At 47.6% G+C, this 27,261-nt stretch overlaps 1 protein-coding gene across 6 annotated transcripts; it reads right to left on the bottom strand.

Annotated features, from left to right (window-relative positions):
- On the bottom strand, positions 1 to 27,177 carry SLC25A25 (solute carrier family 25 member 25). Of its 6 annotated transcripts, none has more exons than XM_039719937.1 (11): positions 26,836 to 27,108; positions 7,406 to 7,532; positions 7,230 to 7,317; positions 6,753 to 6,788; positions 6,342 to 6,453; positions 5,457 to 5,615; positions 4,562 to 4,714; positions 4,350 to 4,457; positions 3,950 to 4,117; positions 2,936 to 3,086; positions 1 to 2,528 (listed from the first exon to the last, which is right to left on the bottom strand). In XM_039719937.1, the coding sequence occupies exons 1-11, from the start codon at positions 27,106 to 27,108 to the stop codon at positions 2,344 to 2,346; spliced, it is 1,560 nt and encodes a 519-aa protein (XP_039575871.1). In that variant the 3' UTR covers positions 1 to 2,343. The 6 variants fall into 6 exon arrangements, with proteins under 6 accessions (XP_039575871.1, XP_039575872.1, XP_039575876.1 ...); XM_039719938.1 differs by lacking the exon at positions 26,836 to 27,108 and adding an exon at positions 15,750 to 16,452 and having other exon boundaries at positions 2,344 to 2,528; XM_039719942.1 differs by lacking the exon at positions 26,836 to 27,108 and adding an exon at positions 10,047 to 10,496 and having other exon boundaries at positions 2,344 to 2,528.
- Positions 27,178 to 27,261: the final 84 nt, after the last annotated feature.

The following is a 27,261-nucleotide window of genomic DNA, read 5'->3' on the forward strand; positions in this document are numbered from 1 at the left end:
ATCTCTTTATCAGACCTTTATTAGCAGACTGTTCCCTACATGAAGAATCCGAGTTAGATTTGCATTATAACAATTTGTGGTTACAGCTACAAAGATGGTTGTCATTTTGCATTGATTTTTGCATTCTGATATTCATATTCTCATTAGGCCACACTGGTAGGAAGGAGCCACTGAAGAATTTATGACAGGTCTCAGGAAGAGGGGGGTGGAAAGAAACTCTTATCACTAATCCATTGTTGGTTAGATTTCCACGTGGCTACTACTGACAGCACTGAGAGTGAAGGCAGAGTCTCACCTGGGAGACTCTCCATGAACCACCAAAATCTGTCAGAGAAAAAAGCAGCTGTTTGAGTGCTAGCAAATCCTTTTCCCATTTCTCACACACATCTCCAGTGTCCTCTTGCACGTGATGAGCACTGGCTCAGCAGCAGGGTCTGCTGATCCAGCCCTGAAGCACAACTGTAGCAGCTTGTGTCCAAGTGCAAGCTTCCTTCCATCTCTCTGGAAATGTGTATTGTCTTTAGTCCCTGAGATTTCTCTCTTCCCCCCTTACCTAAAAACTCCCCCAAGCATTCTTAATTAACTGTTGTGACATCCAACATCCACAGACCTTCCACTTCCCAACTTCAGCCATCCCCCAAAGCCTTTCTGCCGTGCACAGAGGCAATTCCAAGCTAAGGCAAGCCTCACAGTGCACCCTCTCCCCAAGGTTCTGCTTCCTCCTCTGCTCCCTTCTCTCCCATGGCTTCTTGCTACAGAATTTCTCTGGGCTGAGGTCCTCCAGCAACAAACCCAGACGTGGGAAAGGCAGTTGAAGCCCCAGAGGGAAGGACATGAGTGACTTTAGCATCCCTGCCCACGACTCAGCTGTGTGATGTAAAAGAACTAATAGAGAACTTTTTAAAACAGGAGAAATACAAGCACAGTAACAATATTTAAACAAACCTATAAAAATAGTCTGAAATAACTCTGTTCAAATAAATACAAAATAAATATGCTTTAAGCAGTAAAACAGTGGAATGCAACGCTGGTCCATTTTACCCAAAATGAAAAGTTGGGTGAGGATCTCCCAGGCCTCAGAAGCTGGATCCTATTAACTAAAGCAGCCCATAATGCTATCAGAGAAATTTTAAAGCCATCTCTTTCCCTTAGCCTTATGAAAAGCACCCTTTGAAAGGCAAGCAAGCATGTCCTCAGGACTGAAATCTCCCCTCTCCCAGTGACAGCCCCTCTCCCTAACACCCCTTCCCACAGCAGACATTCCTGACTTGGGGCCTCCACGGCACCAATGGAAACCTGAACATGGATCTACCAAGAGGTCTAAAGAGATAAGATAGCAGCATAGGCACGGGGTTTGGAAAAGGTTCACGAGCTCTCCTTGGCACCAGGCAGGATGGAATTCAGAGGTCCATGCAGGGGCTCTCGTGTCGTGCTGGGAGCACAGCTGCACAGGAGCTGGGAGTTGCTGTGTCTGTTCACTAAAGCCATGCATCACTGTGCCAGGCAGCCCAGGGCTCTCCTGCCTTCCCCTTTCCAAGCCCCTGCAGAGAATAAGACAAGCCAATCCCGGCATGCAAAGGATACAGGCATGCAGGCTCTAGTCTGCTGCTTCTGTTAGTAAGTGCATCTTGTTAGTGGGTTTATGAGACACACTTAAACCTATAAAAAATAAATAATCCTAATTCTTCATCAGGCTGGCTTAAGTACTTCAGCCTGGCTGGATAAACCACTGCCCACCAGCCCTCCAAACCAGTATAGGTCAAAATTACATTTCATGTCAATTCTTGGAAGCAGAACATGAATGTCTCCCACCCAAAGGAATATTTGTAAACATAACAAGCCTGGTGTGGCAGCAGCTCCTACACAAGGTTTGTACAAATTTAAACAATGGGCAGGAAGTTAAACAACTGAATGGAAAAAGCAGCTCTCTGAATGGAAAAGAAGCTCTTTCAGCAAGTCAGAAGGTGCTCATCTGTAGGCAAACAGCTCTGTACAGGCAACACGCTGAGAGCAGACCTGTAACCCAAATTTTTGCTACTCTGTCATACTGCTGGGAACTGACCTCAGCAACTCCCACCTTAAGATCTCCCAGGAGTTCAGCTCCTGGTCTCCCAAAAGGCCCAACAAAAAGGACCTTGTGATGGTTTATGTGGAGCTCTGAGTAGCAAGATGGCAAAGGACACCAGATCCTCCCCTCCCCCTTCCTTACTGACTCACAATCTGAGATTTCACAGCTTTGCTTAGTCAGCTTAGTGTCGACACATTCACAGAATGAGAGATGGCTTATATGTCTTGGGATTGCATCCCAAGATTTCAGAGTTCCAAGTCCTCAGCATCTCCTGGTCACCGTGAGTCCACGCCCAGAGTCATCTTCAAGTTTTCATACACCACATAGCTGATGCTCACAGCTGGGATCACCTTCATGAAGTTGGGGGCCAGACCCCGGTAAAGCCCAAACGCTCCCTCTGTCTTCAGAATGTGTTTGAACAGTCCCCTCATGGTCACTTCAGGAGCACCCTCCACTGAAGCTGCAACAGGGAAAACCACAATAAATAATGCAGCCTACGTGGTGAAAACACTTTTGTTTCCAAGAGCAGTAGAGATCCATGTGCTTTCACATGTTCCCAGAGCAAAGGTGCTTTGTGGGGGACAGCATTAACTGCTGAGCTACCCCAAGTGTTTCCTCAAACTGTTCTGCAGATGCCCTCAGCCCAGAACTGCTGATCTGAGCAAAACAGAACCTCTGTCCTGGAGGTCCTTGGCCACAGAGGTTACAAGGCAGCACAAAGTCCACTGTCCCCTTGCAGCATCACAAACAGCCCGTGGCTCAGCTCTGGGGGCCAGCTGAGGCCGTTGTTGCAATGCTTACACTGAAGAACTTCTAGCCTGGCTCAAAAACAAAGGCAGGAGTTCCCACTGTTCCAAAAGTTCTCACCTTGGGCCTGCATGCGTGTCCTCACGAGGGCCAGTGGGTAACTGGCAAGCTGTCCACAGGTGCTGGAGATGGTGCCACAGGCCAGCAGGACAAAGACCCCAGGGTCAGCGCTGTTGACAGCGTAGCGTTGCAACCAGGTGTTTTTTAGTGTCTGGAAGGAACAAGCCCAAGGTCAGCAGGGAAGAGGCAAGCAAAGGAGTGTCACATTTCATGAAAGATCTAGAGTAAAGGCCCAGAAAGTTCCAGGCAGGTTCAGCCAAAAGCACAGGACTTCTCAAGTCTTTCTGAGCTGCTGTTGCCATAGTGCCTGGGGAAAATCCTCCCTTTAATTTTCTGCTGCAATTTTCCCATGAAGAAAACAAACAAGGGACCATGAATGATGTTGACTATGGTTTATGAACTAGAATCATCATATTGGATTATCTTTTAAGCCATTTTGGGGTAAAAAAAGTACATTTGTGCCCCATAAGGCTGTTCAAGAAAGCTTTGATAAATTACTTGAACTCCTGTCATGACTGATAGGTCTGACAGTGATAAGGCCACACATGGAGCACAGCCCTACAACAGTTTAACAATAACATAAAACATAACATAGTAATTGTTAGGCTTAACCTAACAATAGGGTAAAGGCTTCATACCTCATAGACTGCCAGGTCAATACCAGCATATGGAATGATTCCCAGCATGTTGGGGATGTAGCCTTTGTAGAAGGCAGCCATTCCTTCCTTTGCAAGGATGTTTTTGGCACAGTCCAACATGCCTGAATATTGTCCTGTCTTCCTTAGAGCCATCCGTGTTTTCAGAACCTATATTTTGGAGTAAAAAAGTATATTTGTGCCCCATAAGGCTGTTCAAGAAAGCTTTGATAAATTACTTGAACTCCTGTCATGACTGATAGGTCTGACAGTGATAAGGCCACACATGGAGCACAGCCCTACAACAGTTTAACAATAACATAAAACATAACATAGTAATTGTTAGGCTTAACCTAACAATAGGGTAAAGGCTTCATACCTCATAGACTGCCAGGTCAATACCAGCATATGGAATGATTCCCAGCATGTTGGGGATGTAGCCTTTGTAGAAGGCAGCCATTCCTTCCTTTGCAAGGATGTTTTTGGCACAGTCCAACATGCCTGAATATTGTCCTGTCTTCCTTAGAGCCATCCGTGTTTTCAGAACCTAGAAGACAAGAATAAATAGCATGAAGGCCTACAGGAGAATCAGCAGGAGAACAATGTGCAGATTAAGTCATTCTTAGAAGCACGACTGCCAGGACCACAGCAAGTGTCCTGCAAGCAGTACTGCTTGGTACCACCTCTGAGAACTCATTGATTAAATATCACAGTGCTGGTGTTCTACCCACATCCTCCCACCCCTGCCTTCCTGGGCTGGACTCAGCCTCCTGCCTCACCTCCATGGGGTAGATGCTGCTCTGTGCAATGGCCCCAGCCAGAGAACCAGCCAAGAGCCTCTCGTGGATCCTCAGCATTTCCTGGTCAGTACCAATGAACCGCTTGATCTGCAGAAGCCAGAACAGACACACATTGAGGCTCCCTGACTTATCTCAGCCATCATCTTCTTTTCAGCTCGTCCTTCTGCACTCAGAGCTGTGTGTGCCCTCACCTGCTCATAGGCCATGAACTTGATGGCTGACTCGGGTGCAATCTTGAGCACGTTGATGCCATTGCCTCTCCACAGCGACCTCGGGCCGCCCTCGCGGATCATCTGAGTGAAGCCGCCGATGATGCACATGTTGTTACTGCGCGAGGCGTGAACCTGGGGACAGGGACAAGCCTGGATTAGTTCCAGTCCCCATTACGACAGTGCAACGTTTTTCTGTAATCCAGGGACAAAAGGGCGCTTTTTTATTTACCCACAGAGTTGCCAAGGTTTTAATCCCTTCCAGATAACTGCTACAATGGGAAAAGCAAGTTTCTTTTCTTTTCTGCCAAGTCTAGCGTTAACTAATCAATCTAATCAATATCTCCCTCTGGAATGGGAGGAAAGGTTAAACAGGCAACTGTCTTGGCTTTGTCCCGTACCTAGCACAGGACCAACTACCCATCAACTTCTCAGCTGGTTCTAGAGCAGTGACAAAGCAGGCTAAAATCAAAATTTTCCAACTCCTTCCCAATGATAATACTGAATGCAAGCTTTGCCAACTGACCACCACATTCATTTCAACTCTCAAGGCCTCAAGGTCTCTCAAAGGAAAACAGGATTTTAACCTGTTTCACCAAAACCCAAATTTTCCATAAAACTGTCTACTTGCATTACTGACAATTTTGACATGTCTACTTCCAAAAAGATTCTCTGTACTTTTTCTAGTCAATGAATAATAACTTTTTAATATGACTTTGATTGCTCAAATAATTCAAAATTCTTTTTAAAATAGCAATAAGAGAATGACAAGATTAACATTGTACTGTGCTGATGAACATTATCACCTCCCAGGTAACCATAACTATTAACGGAATCTGCTCAGGTATTTAAACAAACTGGAACTTCTCCATCATACCTGCATGAGCACTTTCAAACGGTCCAAGGGAGCTGTGCAGGTTCTGGACACGGCACCTGCACCTCCACCTGCAACCAGATGTCTCCACCACATCCCTGTCTGCCTCTCTTCCACTGTGAACTCATCAGGGACAGTCAAATTCTCTCCTACATCGAAGATCTGCAAAAGGAGAAGGTGTTGAGAAATGCTTCATCAGCCAGTGATCTTGCTAAAGTTTTACTGCTCTTTGCGAGCACAAGGTGCTGAAGTACAGGATGGGCTCATTCCAAGCCAGCAGCTTATCTACAGCCACTAACTGCTGTGCCTGGCCACAGGAGCTGCCACTGCTAGAACATGTCACGGGGGAAACTCAGTTCTGATTTCAAGATTTCTCTCCAAGATCCTGGCAACTGCTAAACATTTGTCTACATCAAAATACTGCAGGTATTTGGGAACAAACTGACCCACTGCAGGCAGCTGCACGGCACAAAAGCTGGACCTCTCCAGAACCTTCCAAGCTCGCAGCCTGTTAAATGTCATTACGTACTATTCATGCACAGATAACTCCAGGAAGGATGGCTGCCTCTGGAATCAGGTTCTAGTTTTAACAGGTCCTGAACCAGCTGGGGCTGGCCACTGGCAGGAGCTCCTGGAGCTGCACACCAAGAGAACACCCCCAGCTCCCTGCAGTACTGCAGTCGTCATCACCCGTGCCAGCAGCTGTGACAGTGATATGTGGCAAGATTACAGCAGAGGACAGGAAGCAATTGAGCTTCAAGGGCTACAGGGAAGCTGTGAACCATGAAGAGAAAGATAATGACTGCTGATAGCAGCTCCTGGAGGCCAGGACTTGGACCAAGAAGCTGGGCAAAGACTGAGACCTGTTGTACAGGAGCTATTTCTTACCGTGGAGTGCTTCCAGTACAGGATGATTTCAGGAATGTTCTCCACGGGGTGCAGCAGGTGATAGTCTCTCCACTCATTCCAATCAATTGTCATTGTCCCATTTTTATCCATGCTAAAAAGATTGATCATCAGGTGAGTACAGACTCCCACTGGGTGACAAATTCCTCCTCCCCTTCCCTCTGATTATCCAGGCCTACACCAAAAAGAGCTTTGCAAAGCAACTACTAAAAGACTTCTAAGGAGACACAAGACAAAGCCAGGAAAACTTCTGTTCACCAAACAATGCTGAGTAGAAGTGGGCTCTCTCTTTCCTCCCCTCTCTCTCCCTTCTAACCAGCCCACAACAGTATTTGCAACCCCTCCTACCAAATTCAGGGACATAACTGGCACTGAAGGGAAAATAATACTTACTAGGTGACAGGACCCCAGAAGTGTCCCGTCCTTATTCTGACACACAGGCACACAGACAGAGGGAAGGTAGCAGAGGAAAAAAAGAGGAAAAAACAGCACAAATAAGTGGTTGTTAACATGTTAGTGCCACATGCATAAAGCACTCAGCATTTCCAAAGAGCAACTGCACAGTCCCTCTCCACAGCAGCAAGCTCAGGGCAGCAGGACAGTCAGACAGGGATGCAAATCAGCTTAGGTGCAAGCACTTCCCCTCCACAGGTCAGAGAGAGACTCTGACAGTAAGTCTCAATAAAGCATTATGATTTTATAATTGTATGCCAATTCACAGGGAAAAAACAAATCAGAAAGTAATAGGAAAAAAGGGAGGAACCAAAGTCTCTGGAAAGTGCATACAGGAGAAAAAGAGATGGGTTCCATGTCCCTGTATTTCTTTCTAGTTCCCTCGACATAGAACAGAAAAACCAGTGGAATCTTCACCTCTTCAGTATTTTCTCAGCCTGCTGTTCAGAGATCTTGACTCCCAGGTCCCGGAGAGACTGGACAATCTCCTGGGCATCGATGCGGCCTGTCAAGATAAGCCAGTGAGCTCAAGGACACATATTATAGGCTAACACACACACCAGTCCACCCCTGAGCATGAGAAAGGGGTTTACCATCATTCTTTTTATCCAAACTCTTGAAAACCAGTCTCAACTTCTTTTCATGGTCTTGCAGATAGTGAACAAATTCCTCAAAATCCAGCTGCCCGTCCAGGTCTTTGTCTCCAGCCTTCACAATTTTCTGTTCAGAAAACAACCAAGAACTGTCAGTTCCTTTGTTCACTCAGACAGATCTATCTCCCCTTCTACCACCTTTAAAACATTTCCCATACAACTGTGACTTTTTCTCCAAAAAGTAGCTGACAGAATTGTACTTCTTCTAAGAGAGTTGAGCAACGCAGTAGCGTACAAAAGTCACCTGCTTCCAACTGTTTCCCAAAGTCCATTACACACATGAAATGCCTCATGTTTTTATCAGGGATATTATGCTAGTGTCATGTGTCTAATCTCAGGACTGTACCTTGATTTACACCTTGCAAAGTCCTTGTGGAGGTTCTAGAACTAAGTATGAGTCAACAGATCTACATAAAAAGTGAATCAGAAAACTTGAGCTTATAAAAGAAACTGAACAGGAGAAGGAATTTCATGTCTGCTACAATCCTTAGAGAAGTAAGCTCCCTCTGGCAGTAACTAACTCCAGCCAGCAAAATCCTGTCCAGCTCTAGTGAACACAGCCAAAGATAAAAACCTTTGTGAACTGGTTTAGGCACCCTGAAGCTACGTGCTTTAATTACACAAGTTTCCATGAGATGCATAGAGAGCAAGAATAGGTTCTTAGTAGGACAAAGCTAAAATCAAGATCAAACTGTGCCAGACATCTAGGACAAGGCAAATGACTAATTAACTCACTGAGGCAATAGCCCATGGACTGTCCTCTCTAAGGGCACATGGCTGCATGTTGACAGGTGAGGTGATCTCCAGACTGCAAGAATGTGGCTCAGGGAGTTCCTATCCCCCTTCTGATTCAGTCACTTGCCTTTGACAGCCTTTAAGTCTTTTTCAACATCAGTGAGCAACACTCAGTGAGGTGTGATTCAGTCTAGTGCATCACCCAAAGTTTTGTTTTAGTTCTTCTAACATTTATGTTAACAGCAGACGGATTGTTAAAGAAGCTCTGAGCTGACATGAAATGGGTTAACCCTCTGTTCACCAGTATCTTGTTCAATATTTAGCCTTCAAAGTATTAGGCAAGCCTAAACTCACTGTGATATGTCCTCAGTCTATGACCACCAGCCCCCTTCATAAGCCATAAGTCTTTGTTTCAATGTCATTTTAAATTACTTAAGAACGAAATAACTTGCTATTGAAACGCTCTCTCTCACCCAGCAAGTCCTGTCTCTTTAGCCCTAATGCTATGAGGATTATCCCTAATCACTTTATGAACCTTAAATAAGAAAGTGCTGTCCCAGCTGCCCTGACCTCCAAGGTATGCCCAGTATTCCTAACCTGCCATTTATCATATGACCGTTGTGAAGTTCAGATACGACCTCACATTCAACGTGTGGGCTAAATATAGACCAACACCCCTCTCCTGTCAGCACATGGGCTTGAACAGCTGAATCAGGGCTTCCCTCTCACTGGCAACCCCCCACCAGTTGACAGGCATTAATAATTTGGAGGCACTGTAAGAGAGATGTGACTCTGCAACTGCTCCCTCTCTCTCAGCTGCAGAAATGCAGCCCGAGCGATCAGAGACCGCAGGCAATAAAACCTTTGCCCTGTTCACCTTCCTCCCCCACAATCACAGCATCAAAACGCTGCCTGCCCGGCAGTAACCCACAGCACACGTGTGAGGGGTGAGAAAGCCAAGCTGCCAGCATCTTCTCTGGAGGTGTGAACAAGTATCTGCCTGCACCTCTTCACTTCCAACAGCAAACACCAAATCTGGCCATTAACAGCTATTTTGGCTGCAGAAGTTCCTGTGACAGCCCTGAAGGCTGTGACACCTTCAGTCACAGCCCCTGCAGCTCACTGTGGGAACACACACACCTTCCAGCCTGCTCTCCATGTCTTTGTAGAGGTGTAAAAAGCGTCCCCTGCTTGGCTGATCAATAATCAGCTCTCTGGGCTCTTGACAGCCTGATCATGAAAAAAAAAAAGTAGCACCAAGACGAAAGCAAGAGCTGTGACACATCAGGATGGAGAACTCCATGGATTCAGTGCATGTTCCTTCCACAGCCAAGCAAAAGGTTCTTGCATAACCTTCCCCAGCTCAGCCCACCCACCCTGGCTGAGTCACTCACTGAGCTGCTTTCCTGCTCACAGTACAAACCTGCTCACCTTCACCAGCTTCAGCTGACTCTACATTACAGCCCTGCTGTCAGGAAGAGGCATGTGGGAGGATGTAAGAAGGAGGAAGAGGATGTGAAATGCTGTATCTGAACAGACCCATAGAAGCAGAAGAGTCCACAGTTTGGAAAACCCATTTTTTCTGTTTAACTCACATCAACTGGTTTAAACAGTCTTATAGGCACTGAGACCTCACCCAATTCAAACCAAAAGAATCAAAAAGAAAAGAGCTCGCTCCATGCCGGTTCAGCAATCCCTGCCAAGGGGCACGAGAAGTATTTCCATGCTTCACTGTTATTACAACAGAGCCATGAGGACCTTCTCCCCCTCCCAAGCAAGGCACTGAATGTGTCAGACACCACCTCCACCGTTCCCTCCCTCCCTTCCATTCCTCTCAGGACCGTACCTGCTTCCACTGGCGGTAGGTGGAGAATTCCTGGGAAGGAATGAGGAGGCTGAGTCGGAAGATGGATTTGAGTTCGGCCGGCAGCCCCTTCGACTCAAAGTACTCAAACTCCGTCTGCCTCTCCCCGAACACCGGCACGTACAGACAGAGGCAGAGCATCTTTCCGAGCCCGACACTCAGCTGCCCTGCTCACCCCGACCGGCACGGAAGGGAAGTAAAACTGAGTGATTCCCCGCAGCTAATTTCAGCAGCCAGTGGAAAGGAAATGCCAGCAAGTCTCATGACACACGCCTATGAGCGAGCCGGGATTGGCTGCACAAGCCCTGCCCTTCTACTTAAAAGGGAAGCGGGTGCGGGTCCCGCCCGCCGAGCCGGCGCACACGCGAGCCGCCTGCCGCTGCCCAACGCCCGATCCTCACACCGCACTCACCGCCACTTAACCCTTACTGCCTCTCTTAACCCACTGTGGGGTGCCTTACAGTCCTTTCGCATCTGATCAGTCCTTTTCTGAGCCTGTTCTCACTTCTGTGGGGATTTATACATATGAGCACCAGTCTTGACCACAATCTCTCCCATAGTGCAACACAGAAGGACTATCACTGCCTTCCCAAAATTATTGTTTTAAAGTGTATTAAGAACGCGATGCCAGCCACTTACTGCTTTAATACAAGTTTAGGATAGCCACCTAAAGCAGAAGTTTTCCACTTTTACAAGGTTATTTTGTTATGTCAGAGTTGAGTGGCTTTGGTTGCAAGTTCTCCCAAAACCATTTGTGCCAGCTAAGAGCAGGCAACCCCTGCACACAAAGATCTCTCCCCTCTGTAGCACTCCAGTTACCAACACAGCAATAAAGCCTGTGGAGGTTTGTCATTGAGCCAAATACAGAGAAAATCACCCAAATCAAGGGCAGGCTTCTAAACAGCCCCAGCTGCTTCTAAGCCTCCTAGCTAAGCATCCACACAGCAGTTACACCAGCTTAATATTTTCATCCTCTTCTGACTCCAATTAAACATTGCAGTCAGTGTGTGATACAAGAAGTGTCCTGGGCAGAACAACATTTTCCAGTTTCTACCCTGGACAGTTTAACTGCTTTGTAAGCGAGTTCCTGAGCTCCCATTAGGAGCAAGCCAGGCTGGAGGGAGTGTGCCACAAGCACCATTTAATGCAGGTGTAATTACAGCTTTCTGAGCATTTGGTGCAGTTTGAGGTACAGGGTAACACCTAGATCTCCAGAGAGAGTACCAGTGTGCAGGAAGTAACAATGCTGTTAGCACAGAATCACTGACTGCTGACATGAATTTTAAATAAAGTTATAGTCTTGTATTAATCAAAGAAAAGCTATCACGCAGGGAAGATGCAAAAGCCATAGCCAATAACCCAAACACTGAAATCCTATCTGCACCAGAAGTAACAAAATGTGTTTGCTGAACTGGTTCAAGCCAGCCAGGATAACAGCCTTCCCCAATGCTGCGGACACAGCAACATTTTCTAGTGTTTGTTGCGTTTGAACAGCCTGCCTGACAGAGCAAAGTCCAACCAGCACTCCCCTCCTCAGGCCCTCATGCACAGGGTGCCTGGATGTCTTTTCTGTGATATTTTGTTCTCTGCAGCAAAGCCAAGGTCTGCATTGCAATGTTCATGGAGCTGCACGTCAATCACACAAATAGGGAATATTTAATCTGTGGCTTAATTTCAAGGATTTTTTTTTTAAAGCTTAATGGATCACGACCCACAGCAACTCAGTACCCTTGGGATTTGTGACCTACACTGGTGTCCTCTGCCCTTCCTGGGGCACCTCACCTACCATGGCACCGTGGCCAGGTTACCTAACTCGGCTTAACCTACTCCCTGCTGACGTCTCTGCATGAAAACAGGATCTTCTCAGGGACTCCAGATCCTCTTAAAGATCAGCTGCAGCAGCTCACTGCATGCATGCCCACAGCACACCCCAGCCTTCCCACCAAGTCCAGTCTCACTGCAAGCAGCACCCCAATGATACCTACACCCCACTGTCCACCAAATGCCCCCAGCGAGGGGAGCAGAGCAGAAACCCCCAGCAACAAGTAGTAAGTGAACAAATCTAACTCAGATTTGCTTCACAAAGCCTTAAGATCCTCCGTAGTCCTTCCCACGAGTTGCCAAGCATCACTATTATAGCTGCTTGGCAGCTCAGTTGCTATGCCAACATGATGCAGATTTTCCTAAGAAACTCTGTTTGGACTTGGCAGCTAGAGACAAAAGGCAAAATCGGCACATTTTAGGCAAAAAAGCCCTTCTACCTACGTCAGAGGAAAAGAGAAAGCTAATGAAGTTAAAGCTGATTTTAAGCAGGGTATTAATTACAGAACAGTGAGCTAAGAAGGAGAGACAGATTACAAATGAAGTTTATACCAGCAATTCATGTTTTAATGACAAAGGGAACTTAAACGAGTTTTAAGAAGTTTTTGTATTTCAGCTTTAAAAATCCTGGTAAAGCTGGAAATACTCAAGAGCCAGGCAGCTCTCCAAAGCTGCAGGGATCAGTGCTCCTGGGACACTGCTGTGGGGTCACTGGGCACGTCTCAGCACACGCAGAGCCAGTCCCACTGCCCCAGCCCCTGCGGGCAGCAGCACACACAGTCCAGGGCTTCAGGCACCAGCTATGGACAGTACATCCCTCATTAGCACTGTCTATTCCTGACCAAAGCAAGGACAGGGCACAGAGCTCAAATGAAGTCACTCCTCACTGATATTTCCATCCACCAATTCCGACACTGAAATGACACATTTCTGGGCCATGTGGAGCCAGCCTGGCTAATACCCTCTGCAGTTTCCTTGATGACAAGAAAAGTGAGCCATGAAGGAAGGCAAAACCAGCTCTTTCTCGCTTCAGCAAACGCATTTTCATTTTATTTATAGGATTTGGTTCTTTTAAATGCTGCATGAGGTACCAGTTTCCATACCCTGCCATCCCTGCTAACCTTTCCAAGTCACTTGTACGCTTCTAGGCATCTGCTTCATCACTGGTTTACTACATCACCTCCAGAATGTACCTCCCAAGGGATGGAAAGATGCAGCCATACAAGGAGCAGGAAAGTATGCTGTTTCATTTTGAATTTGCTTTGCTAAAAAAAAAGGCTCTAAAAATATCAAGTACCAGCGAGCGTCACAGTCACGTAACATCCTCCTTCAGAGGCAAAACAGCTTTCTGGGCTCCAACCCTATTGCTAGAAGGTTTCACTGGGTTCTGCTGACTTGGTCTTTTTGAATTTCTGGAAACTAGCTTATAATTAATTGGATAGTACAGAAAGTCCTCACAAAGCACAGAGAGTGTACAGCGTATGAAGGAGGGGAGTTAATGATTTAAGAGACCCCAGCAGAGTAAAGAGCTGCAACCAGCCAAGGCTTTGCCAGGGGAGGGATAAGAGCCCAGGCACAGCAGAGAGCACTATGTGATATTTGACATAAAGGTAACCAGGGAAGGTGACCTGTTCCACCGACAACACACGGATCCAAAGTTACAAGTCCAGATGGTGACATCAGGGGCAGATCATGCCTGTTTCCTGTGTACACAGATCCAGGGCCAACATAACACATTTGCAATCAGTATTTTCTCCCCATATTTGCAATAACAGCCTCGTGTTGGAACAGCTTTGAACAGGCAAACATCTGAGGAGGAACACAGCAATGACAAGTAAAGATTGAAGAACCAAGGCCAGGAAGCCCCTCCAGTCAAGTTTATGGATACACATCAATTCCTTACAGAAACCCCAGCACCAGGTGTGATATTTTGTGTGGATTTAGAAGAGAAGTAGTAACAGGTGTTTTTACAAAATGAAGTGGCCCACCAATCAAGAGACTGCTCCCAAGGTTACAGCCAGCCAGAGGCAGAGAACAAAAGCCCCCATTTTCTATTAACACCTAATAACACTTTGCTCACAGTGGTTTATTATCTATCCCTAAGGCTGTACAAGACTTTTCCCAACACTTCTCCTTCAGAGAGGTAATTGGAACACTGATATCTGATCAAGCACAAACAAGTCATTGCATCTTAACTGTCCATCAGCTGAGCCATGGGCTGGATGAAGCATAAGCCAGCCTGAACTGCAAGGTGAAACATATCTGCATAATCCTCAACAGAAGAGCTTTACACTGCATTTTACATTACAATCAGGGCAAGCTAAAATTACACAGTCACAACCTCCTGGCAGATGGGCAGTTACTTCCTAAGATAGCAGTAACTCCATTTTACCACATCCTTCTCCTCTAGGTATTTCTCTATCAGCCAATCCTACGGTTCCTATGCAGCAGAACTTCCCAGGGTCACACAGGAAAGAGGAGACTGGTATCAGCTTTCAGAGAAAGCTTTATTTCCAGGTGTGAACAGATGGACTCTCCCTGACAGAGAGACCATTGTTCTCTGGAAGACACAAGAGATTTTCAGCCCTATAATTCCAAGGTTTTCGTCACCACTTCCTTCAGTTCTGAGCCTCTGTCCTTCTTCAACCTCTGTGCACCAAAGTCCTCCTGAAAACGCGCATGCTCCTTTTTTGGAAGGGGATGCACAGTGCTAACTGCTAAGGATAGAGATGAAGGCAAAAGTCCCTGCAGATTTTTCAGCCTGATTCAAGCAGGGAGTGGCTTCTGCTCCCTAGAATGTGAAATGCCGCCCTGCTTGTTTCCATTCAAAACAGCAGCAGAACAGATATTAATCCCCTCTACAATTTAAACCTATTCGTCCCTCATTTTAAAGAGAAAGCTTACAGCAACAATTCCCTGTGAAATAAACTGGATCCTGAAAGTCACACGCCCCTCTCCTTGCTGCAGTCCTTCAGTATGATCCCCACCTCCCACCCTTTGCAGCCCTTTTGCCCAACTCCTTCCCCCCTAATCCCGGCTCACACCCTTGGTTTTAAACCACATGTGGTCAGAGCTGACTGCACCATCCTCAGGGGAGACAGAGAGCACTTCCCTCCATTAAATAAGCCAGAACTGCAGTCGGCCAGCACTGTGCCGGGAGCTCCAGCACTAAACTAAGCAGCTTTTGTTCACCTCCCCCCAGACAAAGCCTCACCATTTATTCTCTGCCAACTGTGCGCCCCCACCACCTCCCCACTCTCACATCCCCTGGGAACTTCCCATCCTCATGCAGATTTTGGTCTCTCCCTTATGCCACCCGCTCCCCAGGGACAGTCTTTACTCTCTTCCGGGCTCTGCCATTCAAATAATACAGCCAGTTACTCATTTGCTCAAAATATGCAAGTTTTACCAAAGGCTTGCCAAATTACCAGAGACTGACTCCAGAACATTTTAGGATGCATTTGATTCTTTGCCGGTCTGGGCTGCAGGGGTGGGACTCGCCACTAACATGCATTATCATTCCCTGTCCTCTCAGTCATGCTTTTTACAAGTTGCCCAGGAGCCCTGAAGGCCCCCATATTCCCCCTTGCCCCTAAACAGCATTTTTCTCCCACACTTTGAACATCATGTTTGGAAGGTTAGATCACCTCCTCTCTTCAGTCACTCCCCTGCCCCCCGCCCCCTTCCTCTCTAGCAAGCACACACGTTACACCCTGCTCCCTTTTCCTGTTCCTCTCCCCCCTCCCCAAATTCACACACACAGCCGCTCACACACTCCACCTGCAACACCCCTTCTCCCAGCAGACCACACACTCCACTGTCATGTGCACCAACCCCTCCTCAGGCCCCTGAATATCCCATTACCTTTGGAAAATGCTCTGCGGGTCCAACCACCAGTAGGATAGTTGGTCTCCTTTCAGTGGGATCAGTCCCTCTGTCCTGTGTCTTCCCCAACACCTTTGGCCCTTTCTCCCCGGGGCCTGGAAGTGGGGTGGTGTTTCTGGCCTCATCGTCTTTTTCATCTGCAGGACCTTGGCATATGGCCCTGGGAAGGAAGCTAGACAGAAAATGCCACAGGGTCTGCAGCATTGCTGCTCCAGCGAGCATCCCAGGCAGGGAAACCCTGAGCGCTCAGGAGCTGCCCGCTGCCAAGGATGATGTGACTGCACTACCAAGCACCCCCGAGACGGGAATCGGCACGGCAGCCAGCGGGAGGTTCAACCCAGCGACTCCACCGGCTCAGATTCTTTACAGACCGCTCCTGCGGACGCTTCCTGCCTTTTGAAATTGCTGCTACTGCAGTCGTGCCTGGCCTGACAAGCAGCTCATTGTACCAGAGCCTCAGAAATCTGATGGCAACAGACAAAGCACAAGCCCCCTGGCACGGAGAAGCCGAGACGCTGCGCTTTGGAGACTGCTTGCACAGAGAAGCCGAGACGCCGCGCCTAGGAGGAAAGCTAAAGATGAACCTCTCCGAAAGGAGCCTCTCAGAGCTGCCAACTGAGCTGCGCGTCCGGGCTCATCCCAGGCGAGCAGCGATGCTGAGCACCCAGGCTGCGTCCCCACTGCAGCAGTGCCCAGCCAATCCTCGCTCCCAGCACTGCGCTGCTCCGGAGCACGGCAGCGCGCGCAGCCGGCCGGGAGCGCGCCCCGGGCGCGGGAGGCCGCCCGCAGAGGAACGCGCCCGCCGGCCCGGGGAACCCGCGGGGGAACGCACCGGGCCCGGGGAACCCGCGGGGGAACGCACCGGGCAGCCCGCAGAGGAACGCGCCCGCCGGGCCCGGGAGCCGGGCACTGCCGGAGCGATGGGCAGCGTCCGAGGGATGCGTGTGGCTCGGCAGCCCCGGCTGCAGCTCTTTGTTAGGGCAGCAGATGGTTGTGCAGGGAAGCCGGCTTTGGCCAGCCATGGCCGCATTAACCTCTGAGTGCACTCTCTCTCCCCAGTCTATTATGGTCTCATCCGTGCCTACAATAGCTCTGTGGTGCTGCATTGTGCTGCCGCCGCTGGCTCCCAGCACAGCGTCTGCAGCCATTCACCAGTGTGAGAGCTGGGCTCCAACCATCCCTGCTTGGTCAGTGGCCGAGCTCGGCTGGAGGAGTCTTGAACCACCTAGTCAGAGGTAGGATATTAAAATGTATAAGCACAGGGAGACATGATATTGCTTGGATTTCTACAAGAAATGCCACGCTTTCCTCTGCTGCCGCAGCAGCAGTTGTTCATTGATTAGTGAGCTGTATCAGCCCCCCACCAGAACCCACCCTGGAGGAACCCAGCATTTTCCATTTTACAGTTCATCAACTCACTTCATATTCCCAGATTCTTTGTGTGCACAGAGGGCACTGCATGCCTCACTTCCAAAGGACTGTGACTCTTCGGTAAGTCTGGGGGTCTTAACAGGCAGAAAAAATGAGTACAAACCCACAGCTTTCATCACTTGGGGCTCCCTACCCAACACAGCACAGCAAGAGCCACACCAAGGAAAGGATGTCAGCTTTCAGCTTTTAACTTTTGGGAGTGACAGACTGCAGGACACTTCTGGTATACAGATATTAGATGTGAAAACACGATCCAAAATCTAAAAGGTCTGAGAGCCTTAAGCAGCCAAGTTGCACATAGATTTTGAGATGAACATCACTTTTGGGAACTTGCTGTCATTGAATTCCAATAATGAACCTAAGTAATGGAAAAAGTGAGAGACAAGTACATAGAAGACGCCACATTAAAAAAATTCTTCTGCAAATATGCCAGAATTACTTAAGAAGAAAAAAATGCTTTTTCATCACAAGGCCTATGTACAGTATGCAACAAAGTTTTTTATCTTAAAATTTGACACATACCAACAAGTTACCACACAAAAATAAAATTTTTAACTTATGGGGCAGTAACACTGGGGTGAGGGTGTGGGAAAGCCCAGTTCCTCTCTGAGGAGTGGCACAGTCTGGTTCTAGCTGGGATGCAGTCAGCAGCTCAGACACAGGAACAGAAAACTGAGGAATTCTTGTCATGCCTCCATTAATCTGAGCTGCTGTCAGTCATCCCAGCTACAAGCACAAAAGTTAAACTACTTTCTAATACATAGTGAATCAGATCCTTTAAGATGACATTTGGAAGTTTTTAATGCCCTCAAGCCAGAGGAACAAAGCAGATTTTCTGAACTGGGCACGGTTCTTCAAAAATCAGCTTCTATTAGCCTAAGGCTGTGGTTTCACAAGCAGCTGTGAACTAATCTGAAGCTTACTGCCACTGCAAGTCATCTCACACATCCACTTAAGCCCTGCACTTACCTTGCTCCCATGCTCTTCTGACAACCTCATTACCCCAGCCAAAAAACTGCAGAGCTTTCTGCTGAGGTAACCTGCTGAGGCTACTCATGGATGGGGTCCAGAAAAGTGTGGAAAGGGCATCTGAGGTGCCTGCAGCAACAGGCAGGCTGCCCTGCCACTCACACAGCTACAAGTCACCATACAGAGGGCAAAGAACCCAAAGCAGAACTTGAGATTTGTCCTCTGTGGTCACTTAATACTCACAGGGCCCCATTTCACAGCTGAGGTTACCTGACACTGTTACAATTGTTCCCCTGCATTAGTATTAATATTTAGTGGTGTGTGCACATCAGGGACCCCCATCTTCCTTTGTTCATAAGAAAATAATAATTTCTGCAAGAAATTACATGCCTGGGGTATAATTAAAGCAGAAACTTAGCAATGCTTGTTTGGCCTCTGTCCTCACTAAAGAAAACCTCAGAGGAATTCTGCCACCACACTAATTCACACAACTCCTTGAGAAGAGACAGAAATTTCTAATCATATTTAAGAAAAAAAAAATTAAAAGCATTTATTTTACCAAGTGGGTAATTTTATTAGGTCAGAATAATAAACCTAGTGACAGCAAGATGATTATAGCTAGAAGCAAGACAACTGCACTCCTACAGGGAATTTGTAGGGAAGTATTACTCTACCAACACCACCGTGAGGCCAATCATTCACACAAAAAAGATGTAATAAATACTGTGAGTCCAGCATGAAAGGGGACACAAAGGAACAAGAATTCCCTTTTTCTGGAAATCATGAATGAAACAGCTTTCCCAACCTCGGCTTCATTGGGAGACAGCTATTCCAGCTGTTTACATGATGCAGACCTGGGATTTGAGGCAGAAAAGCAGGAGGGCTGATCTGAATGCTGGCTCTTGGCCAGCACACCAGTCCCTGGGGACAGAAGGCGCCTGTGGCAGCTGGCCCCAGAGCCCTGCACACCAAAATGGGTAGTCATTAGATAGCCTGAGCAGAAGCTGACAATAAAGAGCTGTAATCTATCCAAATGGAGACAAAAGAAAGAAAAAAAGCAAGAGACTGCCATGTTTTGCTCAATTAAAGTATTTTCTTCAGTACTGCAAGCTGGCAGAGGGAGGTTCTGCGTAAGCCATGAACTAAGGTACCCTGTACCCTTTTCAGCCACATCATCCCAGCTGCTGAGTCTAAAACTCCAGTTTTCAGGCAGACACTTGCCTTTTCCAGGCTGGTATACCTGGCAGAAATTAACTTTTGCTTTAAGATGGTTTCTAGAAGACTTTCTGAGTAAATGCACAGCATTTTTCTGTGAACTTGTGAGCTCATCACCACCAACTTGCTAACATGTAAAAAAAATGTGAGAGGGAGGGCAAAAAGAAAGGGGGGCAGAGGGAAGGGAGTTTGCTGGGGCAGGGACCCCTCTCCTCCTCCAGCACAGGAAGAGCTGCTGGCATCTCCGGTTCCTTAGGTGACCCTGCAGGAATGAGCAGTGACTCATCTCCTTTGGGAGCCTCCTGGAAGCACCCCAAGGAGCCCTGCTGCCTACATGTGTGTGCCACCCAGAAATAGCAGCCAGCCCCCAGCTGGGATGGGCCACCATGACTCTGCCAATTACCTCTTATCTTTTCAAATTTAATTTCTGAAAGAGGAAAACGTTAAGTATGTCACTACTTGGCACTTTTTAGAAAGCTGAAGTTAACCCTGCACTGTGCTTCTCACACCAAGACATAAAATCTCAATGTCTTGGCCACTGCTGCTTAAATAATTAAACTGTCTGGTGACATTCAAGTACATTCATATATTAAGGTGACACAGCATAGCTCAGGGAACACTACAAAGCAACCCAGGTCTCCTTGTTACAGAAACCCTGGCACAAGGAATTAGCTACCCAGGCTGATCTATTCAGGCATCCACAGCCAGTGCCAAATACAAAAATACAGAGAGAGCTGGCCAGGGACAGGGAGCACAGAGCCACTGCCCAGGACTGAGAGTTCCACCAAGGTCGTATCACATTATATGAAGAGTAGGGATTAACCAAGAGACAGGGCATCCTTAATACTCAGCAATTAGAAAATCAGCTTCTTGCTGCACCAGACAGTTAAGCAGGAAAACAGGTAGTGAGAAAGGATGGCCCTGCAGCAGCCAGGCCAGGCCTGCCCCCACACAGCTCTCCCCAGGCTGAACAATGTACGTTCACATACCAAGCAGCTCTGCCTTTCCAGGCAACTCATGATCTAAACATTTCAAATATTTCTCTTAAGAGCAGAGTTCTCCACTGCAAACCATTTTAGCTGCCAGAAGCTTCCCTGCAGCTCATGACTTAGGATTTGGAAAAACTCAAAGACATCTCAGCTGCCTTCCCATGAGTTATCACATCTATGTTTCTTCACCCAAGACAAAGACTGGGCCATCATTAAACTGTGCTCATGTCCCACATTCACAGGCACAAATATAGCATTAGGACATGAACAAGAACAAAGGCTCATTTCCCATTTGCTACAAGTAGGAAAGTTCCCTCCCCCTTCTCCTCCTCCCAACACTGTATCATGTTCTACTGTGTGCAACCAAGAGCCCAGGGCTGCAGCATCACCATTTTGTAGGGCTCTCAAACAAAAGACCAAGTCTTTATTATGGCTTTGATGTCTTTTATTAATGCTCACCAACCATTCAAGGGTTCTGCTCAATATTCAGCTAAATTAAAAATAAACAATAAGTATGCTGAAGTCTGGAGTTTTTTACCTGCTGCTATCTCAGTAATCTGACACCTCCCTGAAAGGAGGTTTTTCCCAGAAGCTGACCTCTTCTCCAAAGCAACCAGCAACTGGACAAGAGGAAATGGCCTCAAGCAACACTAGGGGAGGTTCAGGTTGGACATCAGGAAGCATTTTTTCACTGAAAGGATTGTAAGGCACTGGCATAGGCTGTCCAGGGAGGTCACCATCCCTGGAGGTGTTCTCAAAACAACTTAGTGCTACAGTTTAGTTAATACAGTGGTGTTGAGCAAAGGTTGGACTCTTGGAGGTCTTTTCCAACATTAACTATTCTAATAATCCATGCAGATGAGGATAAGGAGGTATGTCCACTACTCACAAAGGCATTGAGTGCTGGTCACTAAAAAATGTCCCACACTGAAAGACCAAAACACTGCTGCATATTTTAACAGGTGCAATCAGCTGCTTTGGATGAGTTTTGCTGTTTCACTCCACTCAGGCTGAGGGGTTCCTACAGGCATTCACTTCCCCACCAAGTTCAGAACAGAGCCCATCCTGCAGGAAGCAATGCTGTGAGGCCACATCAGTGATAGCCAGGATGCCCTTCTACTTACACAATGCTGACATTTAAAATTTATATGCTCTAGTCAAAGTTGCACCTCCATCTCTCAAAGGTCAGCCAGCAGCCCTTGGTCATTAGCACTGTGCAAATAGGACAAAGGTCTCTGCTAAATAAACCAGAGAACCACCAGGCTTCTCCAGTTTTCTGCAAGATAGGACAAAAAACAATCCTGGAAGAACAAACATCCCTCAAGAGTTATATAGCTGGTCCTATATGCACATAAAGCAACACTTGTCCAATCTGCAATTGTTTGTTTATATGCAAGGAAAACATGCAGGAGCAAGTTCCTCCTGTGCATATTTGCATCTCAAACCTGTCTCCCAAGCTCCCCTCGGAACACCCAGTGGACACACACTGCCCATCTCACACATTAATCACAGCAAGGCAGGGCTGACCAGACACCAGGTGTGGGTGAAGACTTTCACCAGGACAGCCTGAGGTTCCCTGCTGCCCAGCACCCCTCTCCTGCTATCCCTGCAGGCCCTGGCAGAGTCACAGCCCGGGCTGGCTGCGGTGCCAGCCCGTCTCCCTGGCATCCCTGTCCCACAGCTCTCACTGCAGGGGCTGCTGGCCAAGGCTATTAATAACCAGCACTGTGCCCAGAAGTTTCCCTGGGACAAACCCAAGGCCTGTCTTCTCCAAGTCTTTTCTTCAGCTGTCGAGAACTCGTGTGATTGATTAGAGTTCATTTGCGTCTTCAGCCTGAATCAGAGACACAACAAACCCCAAATTCATACCAACTAACCACTCACCACAGATTTGAAAGTTTTATCTACAATTAAATCACTGACCTACAGTTCTGCTCTTGCTCAAGTGCATGAGAACAGGGTCTCCATCAAACCACACATTTCATAATTACAAAGAGCAAGAACAGGCCTCCACTCCCTACAGATCCAGCAGATATGATCTATTTTGTTTATTATTTTAATAAACATTACTCATGGATGTGTGAATTTAATTAACATGTTATTGAAAATGCTTTCACCTTGTATTAAACTGGTTTGAGATATTCACAAAAGGTAATCCATTGGGATTAGTAAAGAGATGGGTGGATGAGAAGTTGTTGGCAGCAGGAGGAAGGCTATCAACTGGAATATCAAACTGTAACAGTATTTGTCTGATACAACCTTGTGTTGCTTAACCCTTCAAGATGAATTACAAAAGCCCAGTTAAAAGCACCACAAGTGCCCCAGCAGGATTCAGGACACATAAACCATGAAAATGTGATAATGCACAAATGTATATAGGTTTGGAGATGTATTGTGAGATCTAAATGAGAGCTGGGGAGATATTCCAGTCCAAATTACAGAACAGTATTAGAATTTTGCTCTTTTTATCATAAACCGACTTCTGTAACACAATAAAAACTCAGGTACTCCAATTCTAGATGGCTGTGAATGGAAAACAAGTGAAAGCATAACACTGGAAAAAGTCCCTGCTCCTTCTGCCCCTTACAGTTGCTGAGAATTGCAGTACATTGTGCATAGTATAAAAACAGAGTATTCACAAGTGCTAAAGAACAAAACAGTTCCAGAAACAGAGCCTGAGAGGAAGAATTAAATGACGTCATGACAGAAGATAAAGTATTGATCAGAAACAAGATTAAATTTTTTTACGATTGCAACTGCTACAGTAGAAAGTTTCTCAATCCATCCATACAGCCACTTGCCAAAGAGCTAACTGATTTATTATCCCAGAATGGCATGGACGCAGCTGGAAGAGTCCAGGGACACACTTAAAAAGCAAAGTTGCTCAGAAGAAAAGCCTGACGCAAACAGAACACTGCAGAGTCCAGCTGCAGCAGCACAGCCTTGCTTCTTCAGTACATGGGAAAAGCAAAAAACAGACCTTGGGAGGAAGTTTGGACAGCCAGGACCTGAAGATCAAAGTGGAGATATGGGGCTAAGGAAGAAGTGATGAAAGCAGACTTCAGCAGCCTGGGAGCTGATACAGTTTTCCATGGGGAAGCTGATACCAAGGGAACAATCACAGTTGAATATATGAACTTAGGAGGGGAGACTATCACGAGACCAAGGAGGACATCACTGTTAGGGCAGAGGCAAAGAGGACATTTGGGACTGAAAAGAGACAAGGGTTATGTTTTCTCTGCTTCTTAAAGTGAACTAGTCCAGCAGAAGATGCTGAGCACCACTACAGAAGAGGCAGCTGCATACAAAGTTCACCACTTCAGTCTGGCTCTAGGCAGCTGGGATTAATTCCACCAGTTCAGACTGTCTGGAACTTCAGCAGCAGAGATGAAGTTTTGGAATGGCACTCCAGCCCTGCAGTTAATCAGGATTAGTAGGAAAACAGTTATATTAGCAAACACACAAATATTACCATCACACATTCTTTCTGCAATAGGACATCTCCAGATACAAAGCAGGAAACAATTCTGTTTCAGCATATTTTCATTAAGTGCATATTTCAAGCTCCATAGGTCTATATAAAGTCAGAAAGCAACAGTAACAGGACATTTACCATCCCAGAGGTAGATGAAATTTAGCAGTAAAAGACTATCCCTTCACACAGTAGAACAAGAAAGGCTTTTAAAAAATTCTTCACATGGTTATCATTTTACTGCCCAAACAGAGTGAAGTATGTGGATTGCTTCATGCTGACCAGTGCAAACAAGCGTTTCGTTACAAGGCTCACTGGTTTGGCACACTGTTATTTGTCAATTGGTTTAAAGATAACAGCATGGGTTAAAACAAAAAAACAAAAAAACAAAAAAAAGAGAAAGCATCGTTTACATAAGCAAATTCCACCTCAAAGGACGTCTGAGTGCAAGCCCTTCTCTCCCCCACCACAGAAGGCCACCTCTAAAAGAGAAAGCAGCAATTTTCCACAAATGCCACAAAGGGTTTTATCTCAGCAAGAACTCTCAAGCATTGAAGGAGCCAAAATATTGCTCATTTTCATTTCAAGTTCAGCCCAAAAGTTATTGTTACCACAAGGACTTTTAGCCTACTGACGCAGGGAGATTAGCAGCTCGCAGCTGAGATTGGCGATAACCTCACTTTACCAGCCCAATGTTTTCTCCATCTGCTCCCAAACATTAGAAGGCAACTCCCATATCAAATGTACTGCTGCATGGAAGGAAAAATAAAGTGCACCACAGGCACCAAGTAATTTACTAATCACAAGCAATCCATGTGATTTATGCCTAAATTGGTCTCCAAATACCATGCTCGATAAATCAGAAAGGTTTTCTATCTTGACACTTAAGCACTTTCCCTGAGCGTGACCTGACATTAGTTAGGCATTGAGGTGCCATAATTAGCTAAGGATGGAGCAGAAAAAGGACTGACTTATTAATAGAACTGCCTTGGAAACAGGAAGTTTATTTGATTTCCCTAAAAATTGCTCGACACGGAAGTTTGCTAGCCAGCTGAGGGCTGTTCCCACATTTTTAACTGGAACTCGAGAGTTTTGAACTCTGCATCCTCACTCTCAATGGTTTTTACCCTGCTAAAGGGGATGTTCTCATACTAACAATGCTTTCCAAACTCTAGAATGCTTTGAGTTGGGAAAGGACCTTAGAGAGCACCCAGTTCCAACCCCCTGCTACTAAATCAAGTTGCTCAGTGCCCCTTCCAACCTGGCCTTGAACACTTCCAGGGATGGAGCAGCCACAGCTTCTCTGGGCACAGGGTTTGTGTGTTCAATAAATCTACTGTTGATGTAGAAGAGGAGTCAGAGGAAGGAAGGGGCTGAGGAACAATACTGACAGCCAGGGGCTTCAGCAGAAAGACAGGATTGTTAAGCAGCGTCCAGGCAGCGCTTCCCTCCGGCAGCGAGCTCCGGTCCCCGCAGAACGGCTCCTCTGCCGCTCCCGCGGCGCGCCAAGCAAAGGAACTCTCTGCTGGGAAGTAAAAATGCAGTTTGTTTTCAGGTGCTTCCTCCCAGGCTGCAGAAGGTTAGGCTGGATTGAACTGCATGCAAAGAGAAGGGAAGGCAGGAGGCAGGCATGCGGGTGTAAGCACAGAACGTTCTGGGTCGTGGGGGATTTTTGGCACAGGTCAAGGGTTGGGCCCCACAGGAGGCAGCAGGGCAGTGCCACAGGGCATGCACAGTGGTACACTCAGATCCACATACCCAAATGCACCCAGCAGAAAACCCCCATGGCACTCGTGTTTTTTCTAGAAACAGCACAACTAAACTACTCACAAGATCACACTGCCAAGGAATGATTGTATTTTACAGCAGCTCAGAGGATGCCAAGCAAAAAGAAATGTCAGAAGTTAAGATGCTGGAGATTCGAAGTTAGAAAGGAACTAGAAACTCTGGAAAGGACTGTGTAATTAAAGCACTCAAAGTGGGGCACCACTCCCAGAACAGGGAGAGAACAGGCGCTGTCACTTGGATTAAGTATCTTTTCAGTGACTCAGAAGTTATTCTTAAACTCTTCTTCCTTCCTGTCAGACTCAGGGACTCTGTGGTGGCACATCCCTGGCTGCACCCATGTGTTTATCTCCTATCTTCACATTATACTCAGCTTTTTTATGGCCCTGCACATAAAATACAAGCGACTAGGCAGGGGAAAGCTGTGCAGCACTGAGGACAAGCCACACGGAGATGTAAATTACACTAGTCACAGTTAAATACAGCAGCATCATGTTGAACCTTGGAGCCCTCAGTGGACAGCATCACACAGAGCGGTGAGTACAAAAAGCTCCCTGAAAAAGAAAGCCAGAGCTGCAAGTTTCATACGTGCAAACTACAGTACAGCAGCCTCCCTACGTTCTAAGATATTTCCAAACCCATACAATAAACAAGTCTGGCATAAGCCATCCTGGGCAAACACGAGTAGCAACACGCTGCCAGACTGGCATGAGGAACACAGCGATGGAGTGAAACCTGCACAATTATCCTGACTGCAGGAATCGCTCCCAAAGGACCTGCCACGAGTGCAAGTCAGCATGCGAATTACACTGTCCCGAGTCCTGGAGAAACACGATTTCCTTTACGTTTTTCCTGCCCAAACACTACGGTTTTAATCTTATTAACTGCAGTAAGTTAACACCGTACATGCCCACAGGCAGCCAGCCAGCTGACTGCTCCGGGTCGAGTGTGGAAGGCACAGGGACCCTCGGGGAGCGGCCGTGTCCCACCACGGCCCCGCTCCCGCTGGGGAACAGGGCACCAAAGGGCGCAGGGGCTGCCACGGAGCCACCACGCGCCGGTGCCACCGCTGCCCCGGCGAGACACAGCTGCAAGGCCTGCAGAGTGCAGGTGCCGCTCCCGAGACAAACACGGAGCGGGCACGGGACGGGGCAGCGGCCCAGCCCTCCCTCAGCCCCGCCGGGCCGGACCCACCGCCGCTCACCCGCAGATCCAGCTCGGAGCGGTGCAGCCCGAGGCGGCCCAGCCCCACGGCCAGATCGTGGATGCAGAGCGCGCCGTCGCGATTCACGTCGAGCTTCTGGAACAGGGTCCGGAGACGCCGGTCCTGCTCGGAGGCCTCGCACAGCGACCGCCCGCAGGACCCCGCGTTCCCGCCGCCGCCGCCGCTCTCCACCGCAGGTCCGTGCGGGGACCCGCACGGGCACAGAACGCCGCTCACCACCGGGGAGGCGAGAGAGCGCCGCGCCCCCGGCATGGCCGCGCCGGCTCCGACCGCCCCTCACGCCCGCGGCACCGGCAAATGGCGCCGCTTCCGCCTTCGCGCCACGCGCCGTCGTCGCCACGTGACGCCCCGCGCCGGCCAATCACAGCGGGCGACACGCCCTGGGACACGCCCCCGCGGCGCCCA

This window comes from Passer montanus, unplaced genomic scaffold (assembly GCF_014805655.1).
Source record: "Passer montanus isolate IOZ18808 unplaced genomic scaffold, ASM1480565v1 scaffold43, whole genome shotgun sequence".
Classification (NCBI taxonomy): domain Eukaryota; kingdom Metazoa; phylum Chordata; class Aves; order Passeriformes; family Passeridae; genus Passer; species Passer montanus.

Bases quoted from the DNA above. Each gene is read 5' to 3' on its own strand.
- SLC25A25 (XM_039719937.1), bottom strand. From the start codon at position 27,108: ATGCCGGGGGCGCGGCGCTCTCTCGCCTCCCCGGTGGTGAGCGGCGTT. The intron at 6,789-7,229 runs GTGAAGATTCCA...CCTGTGTGTCAG, and splicing joins GCTGAGAAAATACTGAAGAG to AATAAGGACGGGACACTTCT. The intron at 4,118-4,349 runs GTGAGGCAGGAG...CTTGTCTTCTAG, and splicing joins GCAGCATCTACCCCATGGAG to GTTCTGAAAACACGGATGGC.